General features: G+C 54.5%; 1 protein-coding gene and 1 long non-coding RNA gene across 3 annotated transcripts in view; one reads left to right on the forward strand and one right to left on the reverse strand.

Annotated features, from left to right (window-relative positions):
* Positions 1 to 799: 799 nt before the first annotated feature.
* FBLIM1 (filamin binding LIM protein 1) overlaps positions 800 to 23,796 on the reverse strand; it is a 23,264-nt gene continuing 267 nt past the window's right edge. The window contains exons 1-8 of one of the 2 annotated variants that reach the window (XM_029949645.1): positions 19,865 to 19,927; positions 19,424 to 19,660; positions 12,764 to 12,933; positions 11,902 to 12,019; positions 9,518 to 9,687; positions 6,266 to 6,444; positions 5,400 to 5,517; positions 800 to 2,331 (exon numbers count right to left, since the gene is read on the reverse strand). In XM_029949645.1, coding sequence (XP_029805505.1) covers positions 2,218 to 2,331; positions 5,400 to 5,517; positions 6,266 to 6,444; positions 9,518 to 9,687; positions 11,902 to 12,019; positions 12,764 to 12,933; positions 19,424 to 19,640 — 1,086 coding nt within the window. In that variant the 5' untranslated portion in view covers positions 19,641 to 19,660; positions 19,865 to 19,927 and the 3' untranslated portion in view covers positions 800 to 2,217. Of the gene's footprint in view, positions 2,332 to 5,399; positions 5,518 to 6,265; positions 6,445 to 9,517; positions 9,688 to 11,901; positions 12,020 to 12,763; positions 12,934 to 19,423; positions 19,661 to 19,864; positions 19,928 to 23,796 lie in introns of those variants that run through there. The other variant, XM_029949646.1, reaches the window with a different exon arrangement.
* LOC115300061 lies at positions 16,765 to 19,076 on the forward strand. Its single transcript, XR_003912481.1, has 3 exons — positions 16,765 to 17,318; positions 17,669 to 17,855; positions 18,848 to 19,076. It is a non-coding gene; the product is annotated as an uncharacterized LOC115300061 (long non-coding RNA).

The following is a 23,796-nucleotide window of genomic DNA, read 5'->3' on the forward strand; positions in this document are numbered from 1 at the left end:
AATGAATCAAGCCTCTCAGTCCTGACAGCACACGTGGGGGGCAACCCTCCCTGCTCTGAATCCTCCCCCAAATCCCTCATTCTCAGCCCGTGTCCCCCCAACACCCACGTACTGAGCCGCCCTGCAGTTCCCCATGCCGTGTGGCCTCTGGGGTGCAGCACGAACCAGAAACCCAGCTTTGCGGCCTGCGGGGATGTCCCCAGGGGCCTCTGACTGACAGGCATCCACTGGACCTGCGAGGAACAGAGAGCTGCTGGCCAGCCCCGGAGAGAACCCTCACCAGCCCAACACTTCTCTCTCTCTGGCGCAGCAGTCCTCTGTGACAGGGGCCAGCACTGCTCTCATTTTACAAGAGAGGAAATCAAGGCTCGGGATGGATCACTTGTCCACGCTCCTTGAGCAGCAGAGGCCGGGTCGGAGCACGCCCAAGGTCAGAGCTCCTTCCCGGCCATGCACATTTCTCTCCCTGGAGCTGTGTTCACGACGAAAGCTCGTTGCCGGCGTGAGGACAGAGGGTGAGCCGCTCACAGGGAAGGCAGTCCTGCTCACATGCAGACAGCACATCCCGAGGGTGAGTGTGGACCCTGTGGAAGGATCTGGTGGCCCCGGATGGCCTCCCACAGCAGAGGCTCCGCGCTGGGCACCCTGCAGCCAAATCTGCTGGGCATGAGGGACAGGAAGTGTAGACACCCCCCGGACACTCATGCCCCAGGGAGCAGATGCCCAACACACGCTTTTCCAGGTATGACCGAAGGCCAGCGTTTACCTGGGTGAGATCTTAGTGGGAACACAGACGGACTCCTACTAGGTACGCGTTTATTTTCACATGTAACAGGAAAAAACTAGCACATCGACATGTGACTGCAGGATATACTGCATAGCACAAGACTAACGTTTGAAGTAAGTAAAAGTAAAAAGGAGGTGTGTGTCAAAGAAAATATTAAGGAATAAGAGACTAGGAGATCCTCAGGACAAAAATTGTGGAGGTGGTATGGGAGGGTCCCGAGTCGGGGGACTCACTCCCCAAGCTTTGAGCAAGAGTCTGGGCTCTGCTCGGAGGCCCTTGAGGGGCTCTCCAGAGAAACTCGGGAGCGTGTGGGGTGTCCAGATGACTCAGGGAGGGAAGCACTTTTTGTTTTGTTTGTTCGTGCTCTACAAAATGTCTTAGACGTTACAAAGCAACAAAGTGATTTTCCTTAAAAGGGAAGAAGAGGCTTCTAGGTACAGCCTTGAGGAAGCAGGGGTCACAAGGCAGCCTGGGTCGGAGGGTCCAAGTCGGACTTGGGGGTGGGGGATAAATGGGGGGCTGAACGGCCAGCCCTGGCACCGCCCTTGGAGGAGTGCATGCATGTGGGGGTCTGTGTGCACGACCCCAGTCAAGGCTGTAGGAGGAGCACGCAGAGCTCCTGGTACCCTGTCCCCCAGCAAATGATTGGCACTTCATCAATGTCTGTTGAATCACTGTCGCACCAGGGAGGAGCTCCAGAGGCAGGGAGGAGGGGCTGCGGTCATCCTTGGACATCAGCATCCAGCACCCTCTCCTCCTGCCCCCGCTGTTCAAGTTCATGCCGGGGTCTGGTGCCCATGACATGTCAGAATATGTCCCCCCCGGTGAGAAGTCTACGGCTGCCACCACTAGGTCAGATTCTCGTACATTTATGAAACATTTCCTATGAAGATCCCCACCTTGCCCCAAATCCAAAGAATGTTTCTCATGATTTAAATCTCAAATTAAAAAAAAAGGGAGGGGGGACTTTTTAAGGAGGACCTTGGCGGTCTCCTCAAACAGCTTCAGGCAAGCCAGGGCTGGTCTTAGCGCCCCCTAGCGGACAGCTCAAGTGTTGCTGCTAGGGGCACAGGGTGTCCGCTAGAGACTCACCCCAACTCACCTATGGAAATGGGGGTCAAGGCCACCGCTCAAGAGGGGCTAGAGGCCAGGGGATGGGAACTCTGGCCGTGATATTCATGGTACGGAAGACTTCCAGAGCCCAGAGGGCAGAAGGAGTGAAAACTTTGAGGGGCTCTGTCCGCCAGCCCTGAGCTGGGAGGGGGCTCGGGTGGCTCAGCCCCCCGCATCCTGGACACGAAGGGCAGAGCTGCAGGCTGGCCCTTGTCATGGCTCAGAAGGAAAAGTGTGCAAAAGTGGGTCAGAAAGGCAAACTGAGTCAGGAAAGGCTCCCCCTCGCCCCCTCCCAGGCCAGGGCCCGGCGGGCACCCTCAGCAGCACCCGGCGGCACTCCGCTCCACGTGGCACGGCTTGCAGAAGAGACGGTTGTTCAGCGGGTAGCAGCCTTGGTCTGTGGGCTCCACAGACAGCAGGGTCCTGCAGTCCTGCGGGAAACAAGGCACAAGCGGATGGACCCTGGGCCTGAGCATTGCACCCCAGAGCCCACACAGCCTGGGGACTCCCCCAGCATTTGCTGATGAGATGCGCTGAGTGAATGTGCTCCCCAAGGGTGAGGAACGTGGTTCCTCATTTCCATTGTCCCAACACACCTGGGCCAGGTCTCGGGCAGGGAAGACAAGGGGCACATTCGAGATGGCCTTTCATCCACGCAGTGGTGTGAGCAATGAAGGCAGAGTCAGCGGAGGGGAGAGCTGAGGACACTCGGAGAATCACGGACACTGAGGGATCATGGAAAGAGCTAGAAGGGCCTGAACGACCACCCAGCAGCTCTTTCAGAACACACGCTCTGCGAGGCAGTAACCCCATTTACCGCTAGACCCCACCTAGACCAGACACTGGGACACCACAAGCACACAATAGACATCTGCTGGGTGAATAACTGAATCTAGTCCAGTCCCCTCAGGTTACAGATGGGGAAACTGAGGTCTGGGGAAGGACGGGCTTGCCCCAGGCCATCGAGCTGGCTCCAGAGCTGGGACAGGACAGGTCTCCAGCCTGAGTCGTCTTCTTGCTCCCCTGTCTGCACAGCTTCAACACTGGTACAAACTTTAGTATTTCTAACTTTTCAAATCACCAAAGGATTTTGGACCAGGGAGGATGGGGATTCAGGGCCCAAACTTCGCCCTCCTTACCATTCTGCCACAGCCCACCCCTCCTCAGGGCCTCACCTGCACACACGCTGGAGACTGACAATGGGAACAATTAATGTCCAGAGACCTTGCTCCAGGCATGGCTGGCGTCCTCTGGGAGCCGCATGGGTCAGACCAGAGGGGCGGGTCCCCAGCAAGACTAGTTGGGTCCTATTGGGTCCTGGCTACCGTTGAGAAGGGCGCCCTCATGTGTCTCTCCCTGAAACTGCACCTCAAGTCCCACAAGGGGACTCCAGGCAATTTAATGCCAAGATCTGTGCTATTTCTAATGGCCACTTGTTTGGCATTCCGAGAGTACCAAGTGCCAAATGTGAGGTCCCAAAGGGGCACATGTGACCACTCCTTATGTATATATGTAATCTCTACACCCACTATGGGCTCAAACTCATGACCCCAAGATCAAGAGTCACACACTCCCCTGAGCCAGTCAGACACCCCTGACCTCTCCTAATTTAGAATCAAGTGAGGAAACACTCCCTACTATGACCAAGTCACAGTCTGTGAGCGAACTGCGAGGTGGTGGAAGGTTGTCTAGACCTGGGCCAGATGGATGAGGGTTGGAACCACTTTTCTCTGCCTCAATTTCTCTTTCATCCCTCCCCTGAGATGGCACCTTGAAGCCCATTTCCCTTCCCTTCCCATGAAATGTAACTGCCGGAGTCTGAGCTCTGACTGCTAGCAGCAGCCTGGGTGACGCAGGCGGCCACCTTCGCCAAGCTGACCCAGGGCACGCAGGGAGGGTCTATTTGCTCACCAGCCAGGCTCAGGGAAAAGTGAATCACCACTGGGCCTAATGAGGGTTAGGGCAGTGATAACGGCTCTTGAATGACATCACTGTTCTTGCAAGATGTGTTATCAGCCGGACCTTGAACCATAACCAACGCACAACATAACACCAAGCCCCCTTGTCCCCAGCAGTGCAAACAGCCTCTTGGCTCCCTGCATCGGTTTAAACGAGTACAAAATAAAATAAATGTTTGGAATTGCTCACTGGCTGACTAAGAGATTTCCTCTGGGATAGCCCACGTATGGTGCCCATAAAAGTAGCTACCTTTGTCCCCATCCTGAGAAGCTAGATACATCAGCAGCATGGGGGGGGGGGGACCGAAGAAGAGGCAGGGGAGGCCTCTGAGAGCCTCCCCAGCAGGACTGACTCTGTAATTGCAGAGTCCAGGGTGAAGTGCAAAGTGGAGTCCCTTGTTCAAAGAGGAAGCATGTCACTCGGGTGACATCCGAGCGCTGAAGCGAGCATGGGACCCTACCAAGTGGGAGACCCTGTGCAACTCGGTGAGTATTTCTTGCCGGGCCTACCGCACCGGCTTGAAGCAGCCTCCCCATCTCAGCCTCACCCCACCCTGTAGCCTGAGGTCCAGACTCCTTAGCTTGGCACAGGAGGCTCTTTTCTTTCCTCTGGCCTCATTGCGACCACACCCTTTGGCGCACGCCACTACAGACAAACCTAAAAACTTCCACTTCTCGGATTCCTCAGGCTTGCTCGTGCCACCCTGGGGTTTAACAGGCCTGCGCCTCTTTCTGGCCTTTCTTCCCCTTTCCGCCCTTCAACCCCCCACTGCTCCCCGAATGCTTGGCAAACTCCTACTCATCCTGCAGGACCTAGGTAATGCATTGCCTCTTCCCCAAGAGTGCCTTTGATTCCACCACCTTGGTTGGACTTGACTGCTGCCTTCTTTGTCCCAAAGCTGATTTGCACATGTCCTTCCCCAGCGCCCTGAGAGGATGTCTCTGCCGTGCGGCTGCCCAGATCCCTTCCTCCCTAACGGCTGTGGCAACTCCTCTCTGCCTCCTAATGGTTTTGCTTCCTTGGCCCCCGGGGTTGCCCATCATAACACCGGGCAGTGATTGGTCCAGAATGGGCACGTGACCCAGGCCGGACCAATCAGAGGCCTTCCCGGGACTGCGCCGGTTCCCCTGAGGCGGTTTCCAAGTTGGAAGGACGCTAAACCGGACCATCGGCGACCTTGCACGCATCCGCCTGCTCACAGCCGACGCTGGCCAGCAAAGAGGAAATAAAGCAACACACAAAATAGGCAGAACCGAGAGATGGAGAGCGAGCCCCGTTATCCCCTCAATAACCCCACCGTCGGCCTTCCCACGAGATTCCCCTTCTTGAGGAAAAGCAGGACGAGCCTGGGTTGTATCACTAACTCGGAGCTTTTGGGGAGATCTCCGTCCTTATTTGTCTCTGCTACTGGGGGGTGAGCGATCGAGAGCAGAGCCCCCCAGCCTGACTGCTCACCGCGTCCCGGGGCCTGGCGCAGGCCTGGCACCCGGCAGGCTCCCGTGGGGTCCGCGCGGCCCTGACTCCTCGCTGCCCCACTCACCTCGCACCGGTAGCAGTTTTCATGGAAGTTCCTCCCCATGCACTCGATTTTGAAGGCATCCTTCCCGTCTCGGGGGATGATGGGGTTCTCACAGATGCTGCACACGGGGGCGAATTTCCTAGAGGGAAGGGAACCCACGCTCAGCGCAGGGCCGCAGGCACGAGGGAGCCGGGGCGGCTCCGCTTGCCTCCAGAGCTATTTCAGACGCGCTGCCATGTGACCGCACCTGGAGCCCTGGCCACAAACGCCTCTTTCTTCCCAGAGAGACTTGTGTAACTAGACCCGGCTTCCCAGGCTTCCCAGGGTATAATCCGCGGGGGGCCAAGGACGGGACTGGGGGAATGTTTGAATTTGAGAAAGCTGAGAAATCTGTTGTGTTCATTGGGGCTGAACCCCATTTCGTTTACCTCGTATCATAGGTCACTGGTTTTCCCCCTTTCGTGTCCCCCTTCTTTCTCACAGTCACTGCTGCCCTTGGGCAGGGAGCAACTCCGGAGCAGGCGCTGGGCCTGGGGCGCCACTGGGGCTGCTGCTTCCTGAAGCTCTGGCTCCAAGGGAGCTCTGGGGTCTGGGGGTTTGAATCGCACCTTCACACTTACCAGCTGGGAGACCTGTCTGCTGCCTGCCTCAGTTTCCACATTGTAAAACAGACCCTGCATAGTCCGTGCCCGACAGGTCAGGCCTGGGGGCTCCAGGGCTTAATCCACTTGAGCAGCCAGCCCGGCGCAGGCACCCAGAGTGTCAGTGACAAGCAGGCGTGCAGAACAGGCCGCCTGGTCTCTGGGAGCCCCGAGACCGCAGGAAAGCTGTGCCCGGGCGCGGCTGCTCTGGCGGAGCGCCACCCAGCGCGCGGAGTCCCCTCGTACCTATAGAAGTCATCCAGGCAGTACACCTCGTTCTGGTTGTCCAGGGCGAAGCTCTCGTCGCCAATGCAGCGGGCGCAGGTGACGCACGTGAAGCAGGCGGGGTGGAAGGCCTGGCCCAGCGCCCGGATGATGTGTTCCTGGACCACCTGGCCACACTTGCCACACTTCTCCAGGGTGTCCTGGGACAGAGGGACATTGCCTCAGAGCTATTCCATGGGCGTGCCCACTCCAAGCCAAAAGGGGTTTCTCGCTGGCTGCCCACAGGGGCCCAGAAGGGCAGGGGTACAGGAGAGGGGCTCCGCCTATAACTATTACCCCCCAAACCTCTACCGTTGCTTAAAGTGGACCGAGCTGGGCATGGTATCCTTGGCCTACAGTGAGAAATCCTGCCTAGACGCTACTGCTGCATTTTTTGTTACTAAGACTTGCTTAAGGCCCGAGTCCACTAAGGCCCACGGGAGAAATCTCTCTTAAGCCTCAGAGTCAGGAAGAGGAATTCGTGGAGGAGCTGCTATGCTTTTTATCTAATAGACAATAAGTCTTGAAACTCAGCCTTTACCATTTGGCCACTTGAAAGCTCCGAGTCAAATTCCATGTTCCCCCTTTAGGAATGACTACACGGGTCTTTTATTCATATATTTGGGCACTAACTTTCTGGGCTCATCACACTTTCTACTCTGACTTTCCTCTCTTCTGATATTTTTATCTTTTTTTTTTTAATTTAACATTTATTTTTGAGAGAGAGAGAAAGAGGGGGAGAGGGAGAGAGAGAGAGGAGAGAGAGAGAGAGAGAGAGAGAGAGAGAGAGAGAGAGAGACAGCTCATGAGTGTTAGCAGAGAGGGGCAGAGAGAGGGAGACAGAGGATCCAAAGAGGGGTCAGGGCTGACGGCACAGAGCCCAATGTGAATTCATGAACGGTGAGATCATGACCTGAGCTCAAGTCGGATGCTTAACCAACTGAGCCACCCAGGTGCCCATGATTTTCTTTTTTAAGTTTATTTATGTATTTTGAGAGAGTAGGGGAGGGGCAGAGAGAGAGGGAGAGAAAGAATCCCAAGTAGGCTGCACTTTCAGGGCAGAGCCTGGCACCGGGCTCAGTCCCACGAATGGTGAGATCATGACCTGAGCCTAAACCAAGAGTCAGATGCTTAACCGATGGAGCCACCCAGATACCCCTTTGGTTTCTTTATCTTTTAAAGGAAGAACATGTAACATGAGATTTACCCTCCCAACAAAGGGTTATGCACGCAACATTACTATAGGTAGAGGTATTTGTGCATTCTTATAAACTGCCTCAAATCCCTTCTGGACTGAGGGGATTAAGGGGGTGGGAAAGGAGAGAGAGAGAGAGAGAGATTACTGAGCAGAGACCCTCCAGCCAGTCCACCCTCAAACCTCTCTTCTAGACAGTTCCCTTCCGTTCCTGGCTGAGCTCCTGTTCTTTACCCTGAGTTCGTCGGACAGACAGGGACGTTTGCCTACGCTGCCTATAATCTGCTCACAAATGGGGGCAACAGCACTGTCCCCTCTTCTTGTCCGGGGGGCAGCCCTTCCCTTCCTAGAACCCTGCCCGAGTCTTGCTCCTGCTGCTTCTAGCTGTCAGCCCATCCTGGCCCCTGCTTCCCCTCAGTGCCTCACCTCTGCCTGGCTGCAAGGCGACAGAAGAGGACAAGACTGTCCCCCACTGTCATGGTGATGGGGTCAGAGGATGGGGTGGGGATGGCCCAACTCCTTGCTGCTCCCATGGTGCCCTGCTGGCTGTGGTAATGTCTCGAGACTATTATCAGATCATTCGGATTTTTCTAGATAATTCCAGCTCCATTCTAACTCCTTGAATAGTAGTTTTCAAACTGCGATGTGGATCAGAATCACCTGAGAGACTTGTTAGAAATGCAGGCCCCAGGTGCTACCCACCTAGGAGAACAAGGTGAGGCCCGCACACACCCTGGTGACGTGTCTGTGAGTGGGCTGCACACCACACATCAGACAGGTAACGATTCTTTTTTTTTAATTTTTTAATGTTTTTTAATTTTTTATTTTTTTTAATGTTTTATTTATTTTTGATACAGAGAGAGACAGAGCATGAGAGGGGAAGGGGCAGAGAGAGAAAGAGACACAGAACCGGAAGCAGGCTCCAGGCTCTGAGCTAGCCGTCAGCACAGAGCCTGACGCGGGGCTCGAACCCCACGAATGTGAGATCTGACCTGAGCCGAAGTCGAAGGCTTAACCGACTGAGCCACCCAGGCGCCCCTGTTTTTTTATTTTTGAGAGAGAGAGACACAGTGCATGAGTGGGTAAGGGTCAGAGAGAGAAGGAGACACAGAATCTGAAGCAGGCTCCAGGCTCTGAGCTGTCAGCACAGAGCCCGAGGTGGGACTCGAACCCACAAACTGTGAGATCATGACCTGAGCCAAAGTCAGATGCTCAACCGACTGAGCCCCCCAGGCACCCTGAGAGTTAGTGATTCTAACATCATGGCATCCAAACCAGCTCTCCCAGACTGCATTTGGTACCAGAAGTGACAGATTGCCACGAGGCCGTGCATCAGAGCCTGTGGCTTCAGGTGAGACAGGAGACCACAGGCAGGCTCCAGAACCAGATGCGTCTGGGGGAGAATCCTGGCTCTACCGCCTTCGGGACTGTGACCTTATGTGACAGGCTGGGTACATGCCCCCAAGATATACAGGTCCTAACCCCTGACTACCTTCAATGGCAAAGGAGACAACAGATCTGATTGAGTTAATGGTCCTGACATAGGGAGATTATCCTGCTTGGGCCCTAAATGCCATCCCATGGGTCCCTGTAAGAGGGACACAGAAGGAGACGCGACACAGAAGAAGGAAACAGGATGCTGAAGCAAGGCGCCACCCTGCTGGAAGGTGGGCAAAGAAATCAAGAGTCTGCAAGGGATGCAGCTTCCAAAGCCGGAAAAGGTAAGGAAACAGATTCTCCCTTAGAGCCTCTGGAAGGAAGTGCGGACTTGCCCTTGGACTTCCGACCTCCAGGACTGTACGAGAATAAATATGTGCTGATTGAAGCCATCAAGTTTGTGGTAATTTGTTAGAACGGCCACAGGAAACGATTACACCTTGGCTGAGCTCCTTCCTCTTGCTGAGCCTCAGCTTCCTCATCTGTGAAATGGGTCAGTAGTGCCTGCCTCCCAAGATTACTGGGGGAAATGAAATAGTGGGACACATTCCATGTGCCCAGCACGTGCCTGGTACCCGGAGGCCTGGCCGCAGGGGGGTTACCTGGTAGCAGGATTCACAGAGGGGGCGCCCATCCTTCTGGTAGAAGCTCTGCCCGGCCAGCTGGCGGCGGCACATGCGGCATGTGAAGCACCTGGCATGGTACTGCCTCTTCATGGCTTCCACGGCCAGCTCTCGGGGGGACACGGGCTTATGGCAGAAGGCACAGACGTCTGGGGTAGAGACACAGGGTGTGAGTACCGCACCAGGCGCCACCAGGCACCAAGCCCCTGGGGGTGTGAGTGTGGCCTCCTTTCAGGGGTAACAGTAAGAAGGAGTGTGAACAGCCTCTGAAAGTCTAAATCAGGGCCGCCTGGCTGGCTCCGTCAGTGGAGGACGTGGCTCTTTACCTTGGGGTTGTGGGTTTGAGCCCCACACTGGCTGTAGAGATTACTTAAAAATAAGATCTTAAAGGGGCACCTGCGTGGCTCAGTCGGTTCAGCATCTGACTTAGGCTCAGGTCATGATCTTGCGGTTCATGAGGTCAAGCCCCAATCAGGCTCTGTGCTGACAGCTAGAGCCTGGAGCCTGCTTCTGATTCTGTGTATCCCTCTCTCTGCCCCTCTTCTGTTCCGCTATCTTTCTCTCAAAAATAAACATTAAAAAGAAAATTTTTTAATCTTAAAAAAAAAGCCTAAAGTAAAGAACACAGTGTCAAGGGGTGCGTGGGTGGCTCAGTCAGTTAAGCATCTGGTTCTTGATTTTGTCTGAGGTCATGGTCTCACAGTTCATGAGTTCAAGCCCCGCACAGGGCTTTGCACTGACAGGGTAGAGCCTGCTTGGGATTCTCTCTCCCTGTCTACTCCTCCCCCCTCCTCTCTCTCTTTCTCTCAAAATAAATGAATAAACATTAAAAAAAAAAAAAAAGAACAGTCAGGACAAATGGGTGGCCATCTGCAAACATCTAAAGGAGGAACACATTTACACCCAGAAAATTCCAAACATGTCAGAGATCTGAGTGTGAAAAATGAAACCACAGAACTAGAAGAAACCAGAGACTTATTTTATAACCTTGGGAAAGAGAAGGCTTTTGGTGCCTTGTAAGCACTTAATAGCTACTAATTAAATGGGGAACACACGGGGCCAGGGAGGCTGCAGCAGTCATGGGACCCGTATCAGGAGGGGCCACAAGGGGCAATTTAGCAAGAAGATCAAAATTACAAATGCACCTACCCTTTGCCCGCAGTATTTCCTCTCCTAGAAATTTCTCTCACAAACTTGCACCCAGGCAAAATGACCTGTGTGCTGGGCAATTCGGCTCAGCCTAATTTGTCAACAGCAAGAGAGAGACAGTGCTCATCGGCAGGCGGCTGGACAAACGCACATGGCAGGCCCCTGAAACGCAATACGCTGCGCCTGTGAAAAGGGGAGGAGCCACTTTACGTTCCGAGGGCGAATGAGCTCGAAGAAAGCTAAGAGCAACAGCACAGAGTTTGCTGCTATTTGTGGGAAAATGATTGGGGGTCGACGCGGGGGGAGGGGGGGGCACATACGTGTATTTGCTTGCACACGCGGAACACATCTCTGGGAGGACGTGTGAAACCTTCACAAGAGGTTGCCGATCTGGCAGGGAAGTGGGTGACACAGGGCGGGGGGCAAAGGGGACGCTTTTTACGGTACATTTTTTCATGCTTTTGTTTTGTCTACGTGAGAACATCATATGTTCAAAAGATTAAACAGTGAAAAAATTCAAGCCATTCTGCTATCAGAGCACATTTTGCAGATCCATTATTTATTTATTTATTTATTTATTTATTTATTTATTTATTTATTTTTAAATGTGTATTTTTGAGAGAGAGGGAGAAAGAGATAGCGAGCACAAGCCGGGGAGGGACAGAGAGCGAAGGGGACGGACAAAGGATCTGATGCAGGCTCTGGGCTGACAGCAGACAGCCCGGCACGGGGTTCGAACCCACAAACCGTGAGATCATGACCTGAGCAGAAGTCGGATGCTCAACCAGCTGTGCCACCCAGCCGCCCCCATTTATTTATTTAAAGTTTACTTTTTTTTTTTTTTTAATTTTGAGAGAGTGAGCAGAGGAGCAGCAGAGAGAGGGGGAGAGAGAATCCCAAACAGGCTCTGCACCAGTAATGCCCAGCCCAACGTGGGGCTCGAACCCACGAACCGTGAGATCGCGACTTGAGCGGAAACCAAGGGTCAGATACTCAACTGACTGACTGAGCCACCCAGGTGTCCCTTGCTGATCGATATTTAAATGGACTTCAGTAAAAATAAAATCGACATACAGTTCAAAGCTCCACCTGTCACCAAACCGTGAGTGGAGACAGATTCAGGGGCCCTGCTCTCCCACTTTCCCACCGGAGCTCATGCTGGTCCCGTGGGGGCCCCTGGAGCCACCCCGGAGCTTCCCAGCCCCGACCCCTACCTGTGGACACCTCTCTCTCGTGGAAGCCAGCAGGGTCTTCGGGGAGAGGCGGCAGCTCTTCCTGTGCAGGGCCGGGAGGACTGGGCCACGGCTGGAGGGGCGGCCTCTCTTCCAGGGACTGCGGGGACACGGAGGGAGGGCAGGAGAGGTGACATCCGGTGCAGACCCCACACGGGCCCCTCAGCTCCGCGCCTCCTCCGACGGCACTGGGCACTATTAGCCCCACTGCTCAGAGGAGGACACCGAGGTGCAGGGAAGCACGTGACCTAACGTGACTCAGTAGGAAGGTAACAGCCGGGCCCAACACGACTTCCTTCTGAGGAATCGCCTGGAATCCCTCCCATTTCTGCAATGGTCTCTGCTAAGGGCAGAGGATTAAAAATATCTTCTTAGTCGGGGCGCCTGGGGGGCTCAGGCCATTAAGTGGCTGCCTTCAGCTCAGGTCATGATCTCACAGTTTGTGAGTTCGAGCCCTGCACCAGGTTCTGTGCTGACCGCTCAGAGCCTGGAGCCTGCTTCCGATTCTGTGTCTCCCTCTCTTCTCTGATCCTCCCCCACTTGCTCATGCGCACTCTCTCTCTCAAAAACAAATAAACATTAAAAAAAATTAAAAAATATCTTCTCAGAGCTGAAAGGGGTACCTGCTGGGGAAGAAGGTGGGGAGCACTTTCTCCAGGGACCTTGAAAAGCATGACCAAATTTTAGTAGCTTCAAAGTTTGGAAAAGGGACACCCCTCAAGCAGGAGCAACCTCCAGGCTTAAGTCCCTAAAAGGCCCAGACTGACCCTGGCCCTCCCTCACCCTCCCTGACCCTCCCTCGCCCGACCCCGGCCCCTTGGGCCGTTTGTGGGGTTGGCAGTACCTGCAGTGGTGGCGGGGGTGGGGGCAGGTGCAGCTGCTCTAAGTCCGAAATGAGGGAGGCCCCCATCGAGGCAGGGGGCTCCTCATCCGGGGACGGCGGCGGAGGTGGGAGGAGGTCCAGGTCCTGGAGTGAGTCCTCGCCATCCAGGGGCGGTGGGGGGGGAGAACACCCTGCAACCGAAAGGGGAGGCGGGCTTGGCCGGAGACTCTCTGTGCAGGTGGACAGAAGGGGCGCCCACTTCCCCAGAGGGCCCTGCAGCCTGGGGGCTGAGAGCCCAGGGGCCCCGAGACCTGGGTTCTGCCTCTGGCTCTGCCACTGACTTGCTGTGGGTCCTTAGGCAAGAGATTCAATCTCTCTGGGTCTGTTTGCTTAGTTGAAAAATGGCTATCAATCTCTTCAGGCTGTTGTGAGGGTTAAGTGAGGTGGTGCAGGTGAGACAGTGCAGGCTCCAAAAACAGCGCCTGTCAGAAACCTCTAGAACGGGGGCGCCTGGGTAGTTCAGTTGGTTAAGCATCTGACTTCGGCTCAACTCATGATCTCACGGTCTGTGGGTTCATGCCCCGTGTCGGGCTCTGTGCTGACAGCTCAGAGCCTAGAGCCTGCTTTGGATTCTGTGTCTCCCTCTCTCTGTTCCTTTCCCACTTGCTTTCTCTCTCAAAAGTAAATAAAAACATTAAAAATGTACTAAAACATTAGTATCACTTATTCCTTTTTACTTTCTTTCCCATGTGGATACTAGAACATTTATTTTACTAATTTTTTTAATGTCTATTTATTTATCTTTAATGTTTTATTATTTTTAATGTTTTTTATTTATTTTTGAGAGACAGAGAGAGACAGTGTGAGCAGGGGAGGGGCAGAGAGAGAGGGAGACACAGAATCCGAAGCAGGCTCCAGACTCTGAGCTGTCAGCACAGAGCTCGATGTGGGGCTTGAACCCACGAGCCGTGAGATCATGACCTGAGCCGAAGTCAGATATTCAATGGACTGAGCCACCCAGGTGGCCCTAGAACATTTTAAGTTACATATGGGGCTTGCATTTGTGACCCGCTTTGTATTTTCATTGGCCAGTGCTGATATAGACATTTTCTGGATCCTGATTCAAAGGATTAGTCATCTCATGAATTTTTGTTTTATAGAAAAGGAAGAGTAAACTGTTCCACTGAATATGCAAGAAATATACACAAAATATAACACAAATATACAGAACACAAACCCTTCATTCTGCTGCAGTCTGACACTTGAAAGATATTTTTATGGCATGCCAGGTAAAATTAAGAATGGAGACAGTATTAGATAATGGCCATCTTTAGAGATGCACCCTGAAGAATGTGGGGGCTGAAATGGCCCCATTACTAGGGTCTCCTTTAAATTACCTCACAAAAGTTATTAACAAGAGCCAAAGTATGGAAAGAGTCCAAATGTCCATCGGCTGATGGATGGATAAAGAAGATGTGGTATATACACAATGGAATATTACTGGGGACGAAAAAGAATGAAATCTTGCCATTTGCAATGACGTGGATAGAACAAGAGAGTATTATGCTAAGTGAAAAGAGTAAGTCAGAGAAGGGAAGGAAAAATAAGATAAAAACCTAGAGGGAGGCAAACCATAAGAGACTCTTTCTTTTTCTAAAAAATTTTAATGTTTATTTTTGAGAGAGAGAGAGCACAAGTGGTGGAGGTGCAGAGAGAGGGGGTGACAGAGGATCCGAAGCGAGCTCCGTGCTGATATCAGCGAGGCTGATGTGGGGCTCAAACTCACCAACTACGAGATCGTGACCTGAGCTGAAGTCAGATGCTCAACCAAGTGAGCCTCCCAGGCGCCCCAAACCACAAGAGACTCTTAGTGGCTGCAGGGGAGGTGGGTGGTGGGGGGAATGGGCTAAATGGGGGATGGGCATTAAGGAAGGCACTTGTTGGGATGAGCACTGTGTGTTACACAGAGGTGATGAATCACTAAATTCTACTCTTGAAACCATTGTTATACTATATGCTAACTAACTTGGGGGCACCTGAGTGGCTCAGTCAGTTGAGCGTCCAGCTTCGGCTCAGGTCATGATCTCACGGTTTGTGGGTTTGAGCCCCACATTAGGCTCTGTGCTGACAGCTCAACCTGCTGGAGCCTGCTTTGGAATCTGTGTCTCCCTCTCTCTCTGCCCCTCCCCCCTCATGCTCTGTTTCTGTTCCAATAGTAAATAAACATTAAAAAAATTTTTTTAATCTTATATATGCTAACTAACTTGGATTTAAATAAAATGTAAAAAATAAATTAAAAAATAAATCACTTCACAAAAGAAAAATAAAAAAGAAAACAGAAGTGGAATCGCTGATACAAATTCGGCAAAATCTTAGCATCTGTTGGAACCAGATGCAGGGTAAACAGGATTTTTCTTGCTTCTCTCTGTGTATGTCTGAAAGTTTCATTAAAAAAAAACAACAACAGGGGTGCCTGGGTGGCTCAGTCGGTTAAGCGTCCGACTTAGGCTCAGCTCATGATCTCACAGTTTGTGGGTTCGAGCCCCGTATCAGGCTCTGTGCTGACAGCTCAGAGCCTGGAGCCTGCTTCAGATTCTGTGCCTCCCTCTCTTTCTGACTCTCCCCTGCTCATACTGTCTCTCTCTCTCTCAAAAATAAAATTAAAAAACTTTAAACAACAACAACAATAGCAAACACTACTACATATCCAAGAAAAGCACCCTGGCCCCAAGTCCTGTTTGAGGTTCGTGCAGCCTAAAACCTGCAGGGAAGGCCGAGGCCCACAGACCAGTGGTGGGGGTGTGAGGAAGGCTGGGTCTCTCCCAGGTCCTGCCTCAGCCCCAGGCTCAGCTCTGGCAGGAATGCTCACCGGACTGTGGGCATGACCCCACCCCCCCTGCCCATTCCCTGGAGGAGGCGACTGGGGGTCAGGCCCTGAAAACCCTCTGTGCGGGGAGAGCACTATTCTTAGTGCCCCAGGGAGAGAGGGCACGGAGTCTGGACCACGACTGCCCTCCGCCCCCTCCTATGTCTGGGGCACGAGGCAGGCCAGGCCTCACAAGGTCAGAGGCCCTCACACCCAAGGGAAGCAGATGGAAAGTGCCTGAGGCCCAGCCCCCTACAGACCGGGGCTCTGTCCCCTTCCCTGCTGATTCATTGGGGCACCTCTTCAGGTTTCTTGTCCATTCAAGAAAGATAATGAGCCCCTTCCGCTTTCTCCTAAGGACTGAGGGACTGTACAGATGGGAAGACTATTCTAGAACTGTGAGTCAGCCACAGAATCATCTGGGGGCTTGCTCAAACGGCCCCACCCCCCCCAGAGCCTCTGACTCAGCAGGCTTGGGGGGAAGGTGTCTGATAATTTCCATTTTTGAAAAGTTCCCAGGTGAAGCTGCTGGTTCAAAGGCCACACTTCGTTTTTGTTTTTTATTTTAAAATTTATTTTGAGAGAAACAGAGACAGCGCAAGTGGCAGAGGAGTAGAGAGAGACGGAGAGAGAGACAGAATCCCAAGCAGGGTCCGCACTGTCAGCACAGAGTCAGACACGGGGTTCGAACTCAACAAACCGTGGGATCATGACCTGAGCCAAAACCAAGAGTCATCAGATGTTTAACTGACTGAGCCCCCCAGGCTCCCCACAAAGGCCACACTTTGAATACTAGTCTTTCAAGGGTGCTTGGGTGGCTCAGTCAGTCAAGTGTCCGACCCCTGATGTTGGGTCAGGTCATGATCTCACTGTTCGTGAATTCGAGCCCCTCATTGGCTCTGTGCTTACAGTGCAGAGCCTGCTTGGGATACTCTCTCTCTCTGATCCTCCCCAGCTCTCTCTCTTTCAAACTAAATAAATATACTAAAAAAAAAGAAAGAAAGAAAGAAAAGAAAGAAAGAAAGAAAGAAAGAAAGAAAGAAAGAAAGAAAGAGAAAGAAGAAAGAAAGAAAGAAAGAAAGAAAGAAAGAAAGAAAGAAAGAAAGAAAGAAAGAAAGAAAGAAAGAAAGAAAGAAAACCAGTCTTTACTCCCCACGCTTCACCTGCTTACTGCCTTTGGGCTACAACAGTAGTTCTCCAGTGCGGACCCCCACGGAAGCATCAGCATTACCTGGAAATGTGTAAGAAATGCGGATCTCTGGCCCCACCGCAGGCCTGCTGACTCAGAAACACCCAGGGTGGGGCCCGCAGCGGTGTTTGAACAAGCCCCTCAGAAGCGACTGCTCCAGGGTGAGAAGCTCCCTCCGGATGAGCTCAAGTGAGTCAGGAACCGGATCCCGGAGAGGCAGCAGGCGCGCTCAGGCCTCTCCCAGGACCTGCCTTCTGTTCCCAGCCAGGACAGAAACTCAAGACAGAGAGGGGCTTGAGACCACAGGCGGGGGTGCAGAGGGGCCCGGGCTGAAGATGGCGACTGTGTTCAAGTGGCCAAGAGCAGGAGCAGCAGAAGCCGAGAGAAGCCGAGAGGAAAACGGACTTCTGAACGCGAGCTGGCGCGTCCGTGTCAGCGCGCATGCGCGAGCATCTAGACGGCCTCGGGGACCCGAAAGGGAAAGATGGGGGCCGCTGCCAGGATCCAAGGGCCAAAGAAACGTGTGTGGACTGCCCAGGGGACCAGTGCTGGGTGGGGGCGTCAGGGGACAGCCTGCAGCAGAGACGGCGTCCGCCTTGTGTTCTGTGCTCGGAGCAGACTCATGACCCAGCTGCTCGCCTAGAACCTGTCTCACTCAAATGACCCCGAACCCCACGATTCCCCGTGCTCTGCCCGTTTGCCAGCTTGGCAAGCAAAACGGCCGGCCAGCCGCTGCTGGGCGCCCCCTTCCAGCAGAGCTCTGATTTTGTTACCACACTCCCGGGATCCGGTGACCCCCGAAAAGATCCTGCAAATGTTGGCGTTTGGGCACCTAAACTATATTTCTTGGACTCCCTCTCTAACCCACCAGGGACATCATTTTTCCCCACTGGATCACATGTCCTGATGTGTGAATTCCGGTCCTCACGGTCCTGGTTCTACATGGAAGCACCTGGAAGAGGCTGTGTTCTTAAGATGTGTGGCTGGGAAGGAAAGATCGGTTTACAAGGCTGGATCATAGGAAGAGGCATGGTCCCCCAATGACCATGCATTCCCACGTATGTATACACGTGGCCCTTTGTCCTGCCCCTTTCTGGCCTCCGGGAACTGACAGTTCGGCTGGTCTTTGGGTGGTTTGTGTGGTGATGGATGCACAGGGCTGCCCTAGCCTTGCTCCGGGACGGCAGGTCCCTGGGGGACCTCCGGGGGCTTGTCCTTGATGTCTCTTTGCCTCCATATTCCACCTGGTGTCCCATTAGTCAAGACCTGCCCCTGCCCCGAGCCTCTGGATGGTCCTTCTTCCTTGTTTCTACCCAACCAACAGCTAAGACTCCATGGAGTGGCAGGGAGAGGACTGGAAGGTTGTGCTGTGGGAGGGAGATGGCATCAATGGTCAGAGCATAGGGGCGGGTTCCAGGAGGTAGAGGGGACACAAGGACAATCGGGCTACTGTTTATCAAGACCTACCCTGACCGCTCACTTCTGAAACCTCACAGCTGCTGGGGGAGAGGCACTATTACTATCCTGACAGATGAGGAAATGAAGGTTCAGAGAGGGGAAGTCACTTGTTCCAGGTCACACAGCATTGGAGCTGGGACTTGGATCCAGGGCCCAGGCTCTTGGCCACTTGGTTCTGCCACCCTGTCCCAGCCCAGCCCACAAGCCCGCATCCTTTTCTCTGTGTCAGCCTCCAGATCCAATCAAGTCTTTTTTATCGTCAGAATCTCTCTCTCTGTCCCATCTCCAAAACCAGGCCCTGGTTCAGGCCGAGGGGTAAGGTGGGGGTGGGAGGCCCCGTGACCTCCGATCCGGCCTCCTGCCCTGTCACCACGACAGCAGGGCCAAGCAGAAGGTAAAGAACAGCCATTTATGACATTGATCCATTCTGTGATGGACGCATCACATACATGACCAAATGTCCACTTTCCAGAGAGGAAACCAAGCGAAGAAACAGCTTGCGTAAGACCACGCAGCACGTGAGTGGCAGAGGCCATGAGAGAATAAAACCACCTCTGAGGTCCTTCAAATGCCCAATTTATTCCTGCCTTAGGGCCTTTGCACTTGCTGTTCCCACTGGCCAGCTCTATCCTGTACTTCAGGCCTCAGCGGAGCTGAGATGTCATCTCCTCGGAGAAGCCATTCTGACTGCCCCATAAAAAAGTTGTTCCTCCCGCCTCTTCACCATGTTTTATTCCTGTACAGCCCTCGTGTCTCCCCAACATTATATAATTTTGTCATCTGTTTCCCCCGCTAAGATTTAAGTTTCATGTAGGCTGAAAGCCTTGTCTTTCTTTACTCATCCCCAGGGCCTGGCCCAGAATAGTAACAGCAGGTAACACATTTAACACTTTCTTTGTGACAGGCACTGGCCTAAACCTATGTTTTATTTCCTCCAGTCCTCACAACAACCCTCTGAGGGAGGTGCTGTGATTACGCCCACTTTTCAGATCAGGAAACTGAGGAACAGAGAAGAGCCAGGATTCAAACCCAGGCAGGTGGGGTTGCATCTGCCTGGCACATAGTAGGTGCTTAGTGCTTGAATGAATGACCTCAGGGTTGGCCCCTCCCTCCGCATCTCAGTGAGGCCTCTGAGCCAGCCGTCTGCCCAGCCCCCTCACCCTCTCACCTCCGTTGGAGAGCTGAGGTGGAACCGCTGGGGGGCCTGGGGCAGGCGGGGGCCGAGGGCCGGTAGCCTCGGTGGGAGCGGGAGGCCCCCGGGAGGGGCCGGGCCGGGCCTCGCAAGCCACCCGCCGCACTTCCGCAGCCACAGCCTCATCTCGACGCGGCGGTGCCAGCGTGATGAAGACAGACGAGGCAACCCTCTTCTCGGGCTTCGAGGCCATCCTCTCTGTTCTCGGTGGGGCTGGGGACAGAGCGGGACAGGGCTTAGGACACAGGGATGCGCTCCGCCCAGACAGACAGCGGTGGCCTGGCCCCACTGGAGACAAAGGGCCTGGGGATGTCCTGTGGGGGAGGGCGGGTGTCCACCAGGTGACTTGGTCACAGCTGCCTCTCGCCACCCCGCCTGCTCACCTGGGGGAGCAAAGGGCAGCCCTGCCCTGCTCACCTCACAAATGATTAATCTTCCTCAAGAGTGAGGCTCCTGCAGGTCCTCCGGCTCCCCACCCCCACCCCCAGTGCAGCCACCTGCTGGGCCACACCCCAGTTACCCGCCACCCCCCCCACCCAATTCTCCAGGGACAGCCCAAGTCCTGAGGGTGCAGGCCAGCTGTGCTGTGGGAGGGAGATGGCATCAATGGTCAGAGCATAGGGGCGGGTTCCAGGAGGCAGAAGGGACACAAGGACAATCGGGCTATGGTTTATGGTTACCCTGACTGCTTACTTCTGAGTCCTCCCCGCTGCTGGGGGAGAGACACTATTACTATCTTGACAGATGAGGAAATGAAGGTTCAGAGAGGTGAAGTCACTTGTTCCAGGTCACACAGCATTGGAGCTGGGACTCGGATCCAGGGCCCAGGCTCTTGGCCACTTGGTTCTGCCACCCTGTCCCAGCCCAGCCCACAAGCCTGCATCCTTTTCTCTGTATCAGCCTCCAGATCAATAGTCTTGATTCTATCGTCAGAATCTCTCTGTCCCATCTCCAAAACCAGGCCCTGGTTCTGGCCGCAGGGTAAGGTGGGGGTGGGAGCCGCAGTGGTCTCCGATCTGGCCTCCTGCCCTGTCCCTGGAGTGATTTTTCTAGAGCATAAATCTGTCTCCCTCCTACGCAAAAGCCTTCCATGGCTCCCTACTAGCAAACTCCTCTGGCTTAAACTTCTTTTTGGACCACTGTGGTCCATTCACCCTCTCTTGACTTTCTCTCTTACCCGCCCTGGAGTGTTTCCACCCCTTGGTTTTCCTCCCCTGCCCCCACCCCAGGGGGAATGTCAGGTTTTTTTAGCTCAGACATCACCTCTGACTCCTGACCCTGTCCCGGGGCAGCTGTCTGACGACAGCCCATCACAGAACACACTGGCTCACTGTCACCGTGTCTGCTCCTACTCCCCAAGCGACTGCATGTGACTTCAGCTATGCCCGCAATCTTCACGACCCGAGTCTGGTGTCAGCATCAGAGCATGGGCCTGGGAGCAGGGCAGCATTCCTGACGTCAAGGGGCCTGTTTTCCATCTGCCAGGTTGTGTCTGCAAACAGTAACCTCCAAGGTCAAGGCGGAGTGGAGCCACTTGGGTAGGGGCAAGGCAAGTGGACCACATTCAGCCAGGCCTCCTCCCTGGGCTCCCAGGGCTTGTGCCCCGGGGTGAAAAGTATTCCTTCCTTCTAACTCACTCTGTGGCCGAACAACCCTGACCTGGCTCCAAAGCCCAGGTAACATGGGGAGGAGACTAAACACGGACCCCGAGAGTGAATGTGGAGCTGAGCAGGTGGAGGCTGAGGGACCCTAATGGTGGACCTGGAGCCCAAGTGGCCACTCACAGGGCCCCCTCTGTATCTCAAAGGCCACTGGCCACCTGGCCACTCTCTTGGTGACTGAGGGAGTGACATAACAAACACAACACACCCCTTCAGTTCCTCTTAAATTGGTTTACACATTTGGTTAAAACACATAGCTCTGTCTGATTAATAAAAATATCCGTTCCGAATAAGGAATCCAACATAGGAAGAGAGTTTAAAAATTCTTTAAAGTACTTTCCTTTTGGGGCACCTGGGTGGCTCAGTCAGTTAAGCGTCCGACTCGGTTTCGGCTCAGGTCATGATCTCACAGTTCTGTGAGTTCGAGCCCCACATCAGGCTCTGTGATGACAGTATAGAGTCCGCTTGGGATCCTCTCTCTCTCTCACAATAGATAAATCAACTTAAAAAAAATAAGTAAAAGTACTCTCCTTTTGTTTCTTGTTCTGTAAGTGATGTTTGGAAGTATATAGACTTGCTTATGTTGGCTGTGCTAGTCATACAAATCCATATGGCTTTATACTTTGGCTTTACACTTTGTTACAAGTTTAAGAGTCTGTTTTCCTAAGTAGTTTTCAGGGATTTAAATCCAAGAAACAACAAGAACGGCATTTACTGTGTGCCAGGCACTGTGGTACATGCTTTCTGTGTCTCGAAATGCACCTGATTTGCAACACAGCCCGTTACGCCTGTTGGTAGAGGGCCATGTGAGGCCCAGAGAGGTTAAGTGATTTTTCCAGGCCATCTCAGCAGACCCAGAATTCTAACTGAGCACCAGTTCACCTGAGTTCCAGGGCTGTCCTTGTACCTGAGATGACACACTTTTCCTTCCCTGGATGGTTACCGGGGCCTCCAAATTCTCAGGCTAGTTCTCACCCCAGAATGGCCCAATCCAGATCCATGGTCCTGTGGTCAGTGCATTCTGGGCTCATCCCCACCTCCCTCCTACCCTGCTCTTACCCCGACCCCAACCCAGCTCACCCCTCTGGGAAGTCAGATCTGAGGGTTTCTCGGAAAACATCCAAGACAAACGTCCTAACTGTAAGTCCAGATGTTCACAGCTGGTCAGCTCCACCCCCCCACCCCACCCCTCCCCACGGTTCCTGCAGGGACTTCTTGGGGGCCCCAGGGGAAGATGCCTGAGCTAGAGATTTTCAAAAGCCTGTCAGCCAGGACCCAGGGCTGCTAGGAGAGGAAGCCCGGCCCCCCTCTGGTCCCACTAACCCCCGAGGTCACCCTGGAGCGGTGGCAGGGCAGGGGAGGGGGGGTTGTGTGAGAAAGCTCCCTGTGGGGCAACTGGCAGCCGCACCCAGGGGACCCTCCACCCCCATCCTTCCTCCCGCAGAGGGCGAATCTGAGATCCAGTTGGGTAAGCGGAGAAAGTGGGAACAAAGGGAAAGAAAGTCATTTCCTGTCAAGAGGAAGGAAGGAGGCTGAGATCCAGCCAGCCAGCCATCCAGCCGGGCTTCAGGCTGCAGCCCAGGGCAGGGGACAGGCTGCTGGAGCGGGAGAGCCTCCCGGTGGTGCCGCCCTCCTTCCCTTCCTTCCTACTCCTTCTAACCAGCTCTGAAAACCTCTGCAGCCACCTGTAAGCTTTGTTCTTTAATACTTGGACCCACAATCTATGCTTGGTTCAGAATCACACTTTGGGGGTGGGGGAGAATGGGGCGGTGCCCAACCCTGCTGCAGAGGACCCCACAGCCTTGGGTAGAGGGTCCCCTTCCCCCTCTCCCACCTCAGGGAACCCAAGGAAGCACACGGAGCTGGATTCACACCGGGCCCCACCTCTTTCCTGCTGGGTAACCCTGAGCAGGTCACTGGCCCTCTCTGGGCCTCAGTTTCCCCAAAAAGTGAGAATTAAAAGGTCTGTCGTGAGAGGTGGTTGGCTGAGAGAAGAGAGGGGGCGCAAGACCTCGGTGCCAAGAGAAGGCAGCTGGTCACCCAAGTCCCTGATGAGGAGAAGCCCCCCGCGGCTGGGCTGGCCTGGGGGGCCTGGGAGGACCGGCTTGGCCTCCGTCCTTAGGAGCAGGAATCTGGGCGCTGCCCAGGTTCTGCCCGGGGTCCTCGGGGCAGCGCTGGAGGGGGATCCGCGCCGAGACGCTTCTCGGCACACCCCTCCCCAGCCCTCCACAGGGACTCGAGGCCCAGAGAGGGGCGGCCCTGGGGTCCCTCCTCTCCCCTCGCCTGACCCGGGCTGGGTGAAGGGGCCCGGAGCTCCGGAAACCCGGCGCCCTCCCGCAGGCAGCCGGGCTGGGCTACTGGCCGGGTCACGGTGGGGCGCCGCCGGGGACTTTAATTCGATCCATGTGCGGGACGCTGTCCTCTTTGTGCGGGAGCTTCCGCCCTGCCCACCTCTTCCCTCGGCGCCCCTGCTCCCGGGCAGGGACCCCGGTCCTCCCGCGGCTCCGGGGACAGAGGCCCGGGGCTGGGACGGGAGGCGGACCCCCGGGGGGCCCCGCCAGGAGCGCAGGGGCTGGGGTCCCGGCCCGGGGGAGGGGGTCGGGGGGCGGGGGCTCCAGCCCGGGGCTGCCGGCGCTGTCACCTGCGTGCGGCCGGGGCAGGGACGGAGGGACGGGGTCTCCTCCCTCC

The sequence above is a fragment of the Suricata suricatta genome, chromosome 8 (genome assembly GCF_006229205.1).
Source record: "Suricata suricatta isolate VVHF042 chromosome 8, meerkat_22Aug2017_6uvM2_HiC, whole genome shotgun sequence".
NCBI lineage: Eukaryota > Metazoa > Chordata > Mammalia > Carnivora > Herpestidae > Suricata > Suricata suricatta.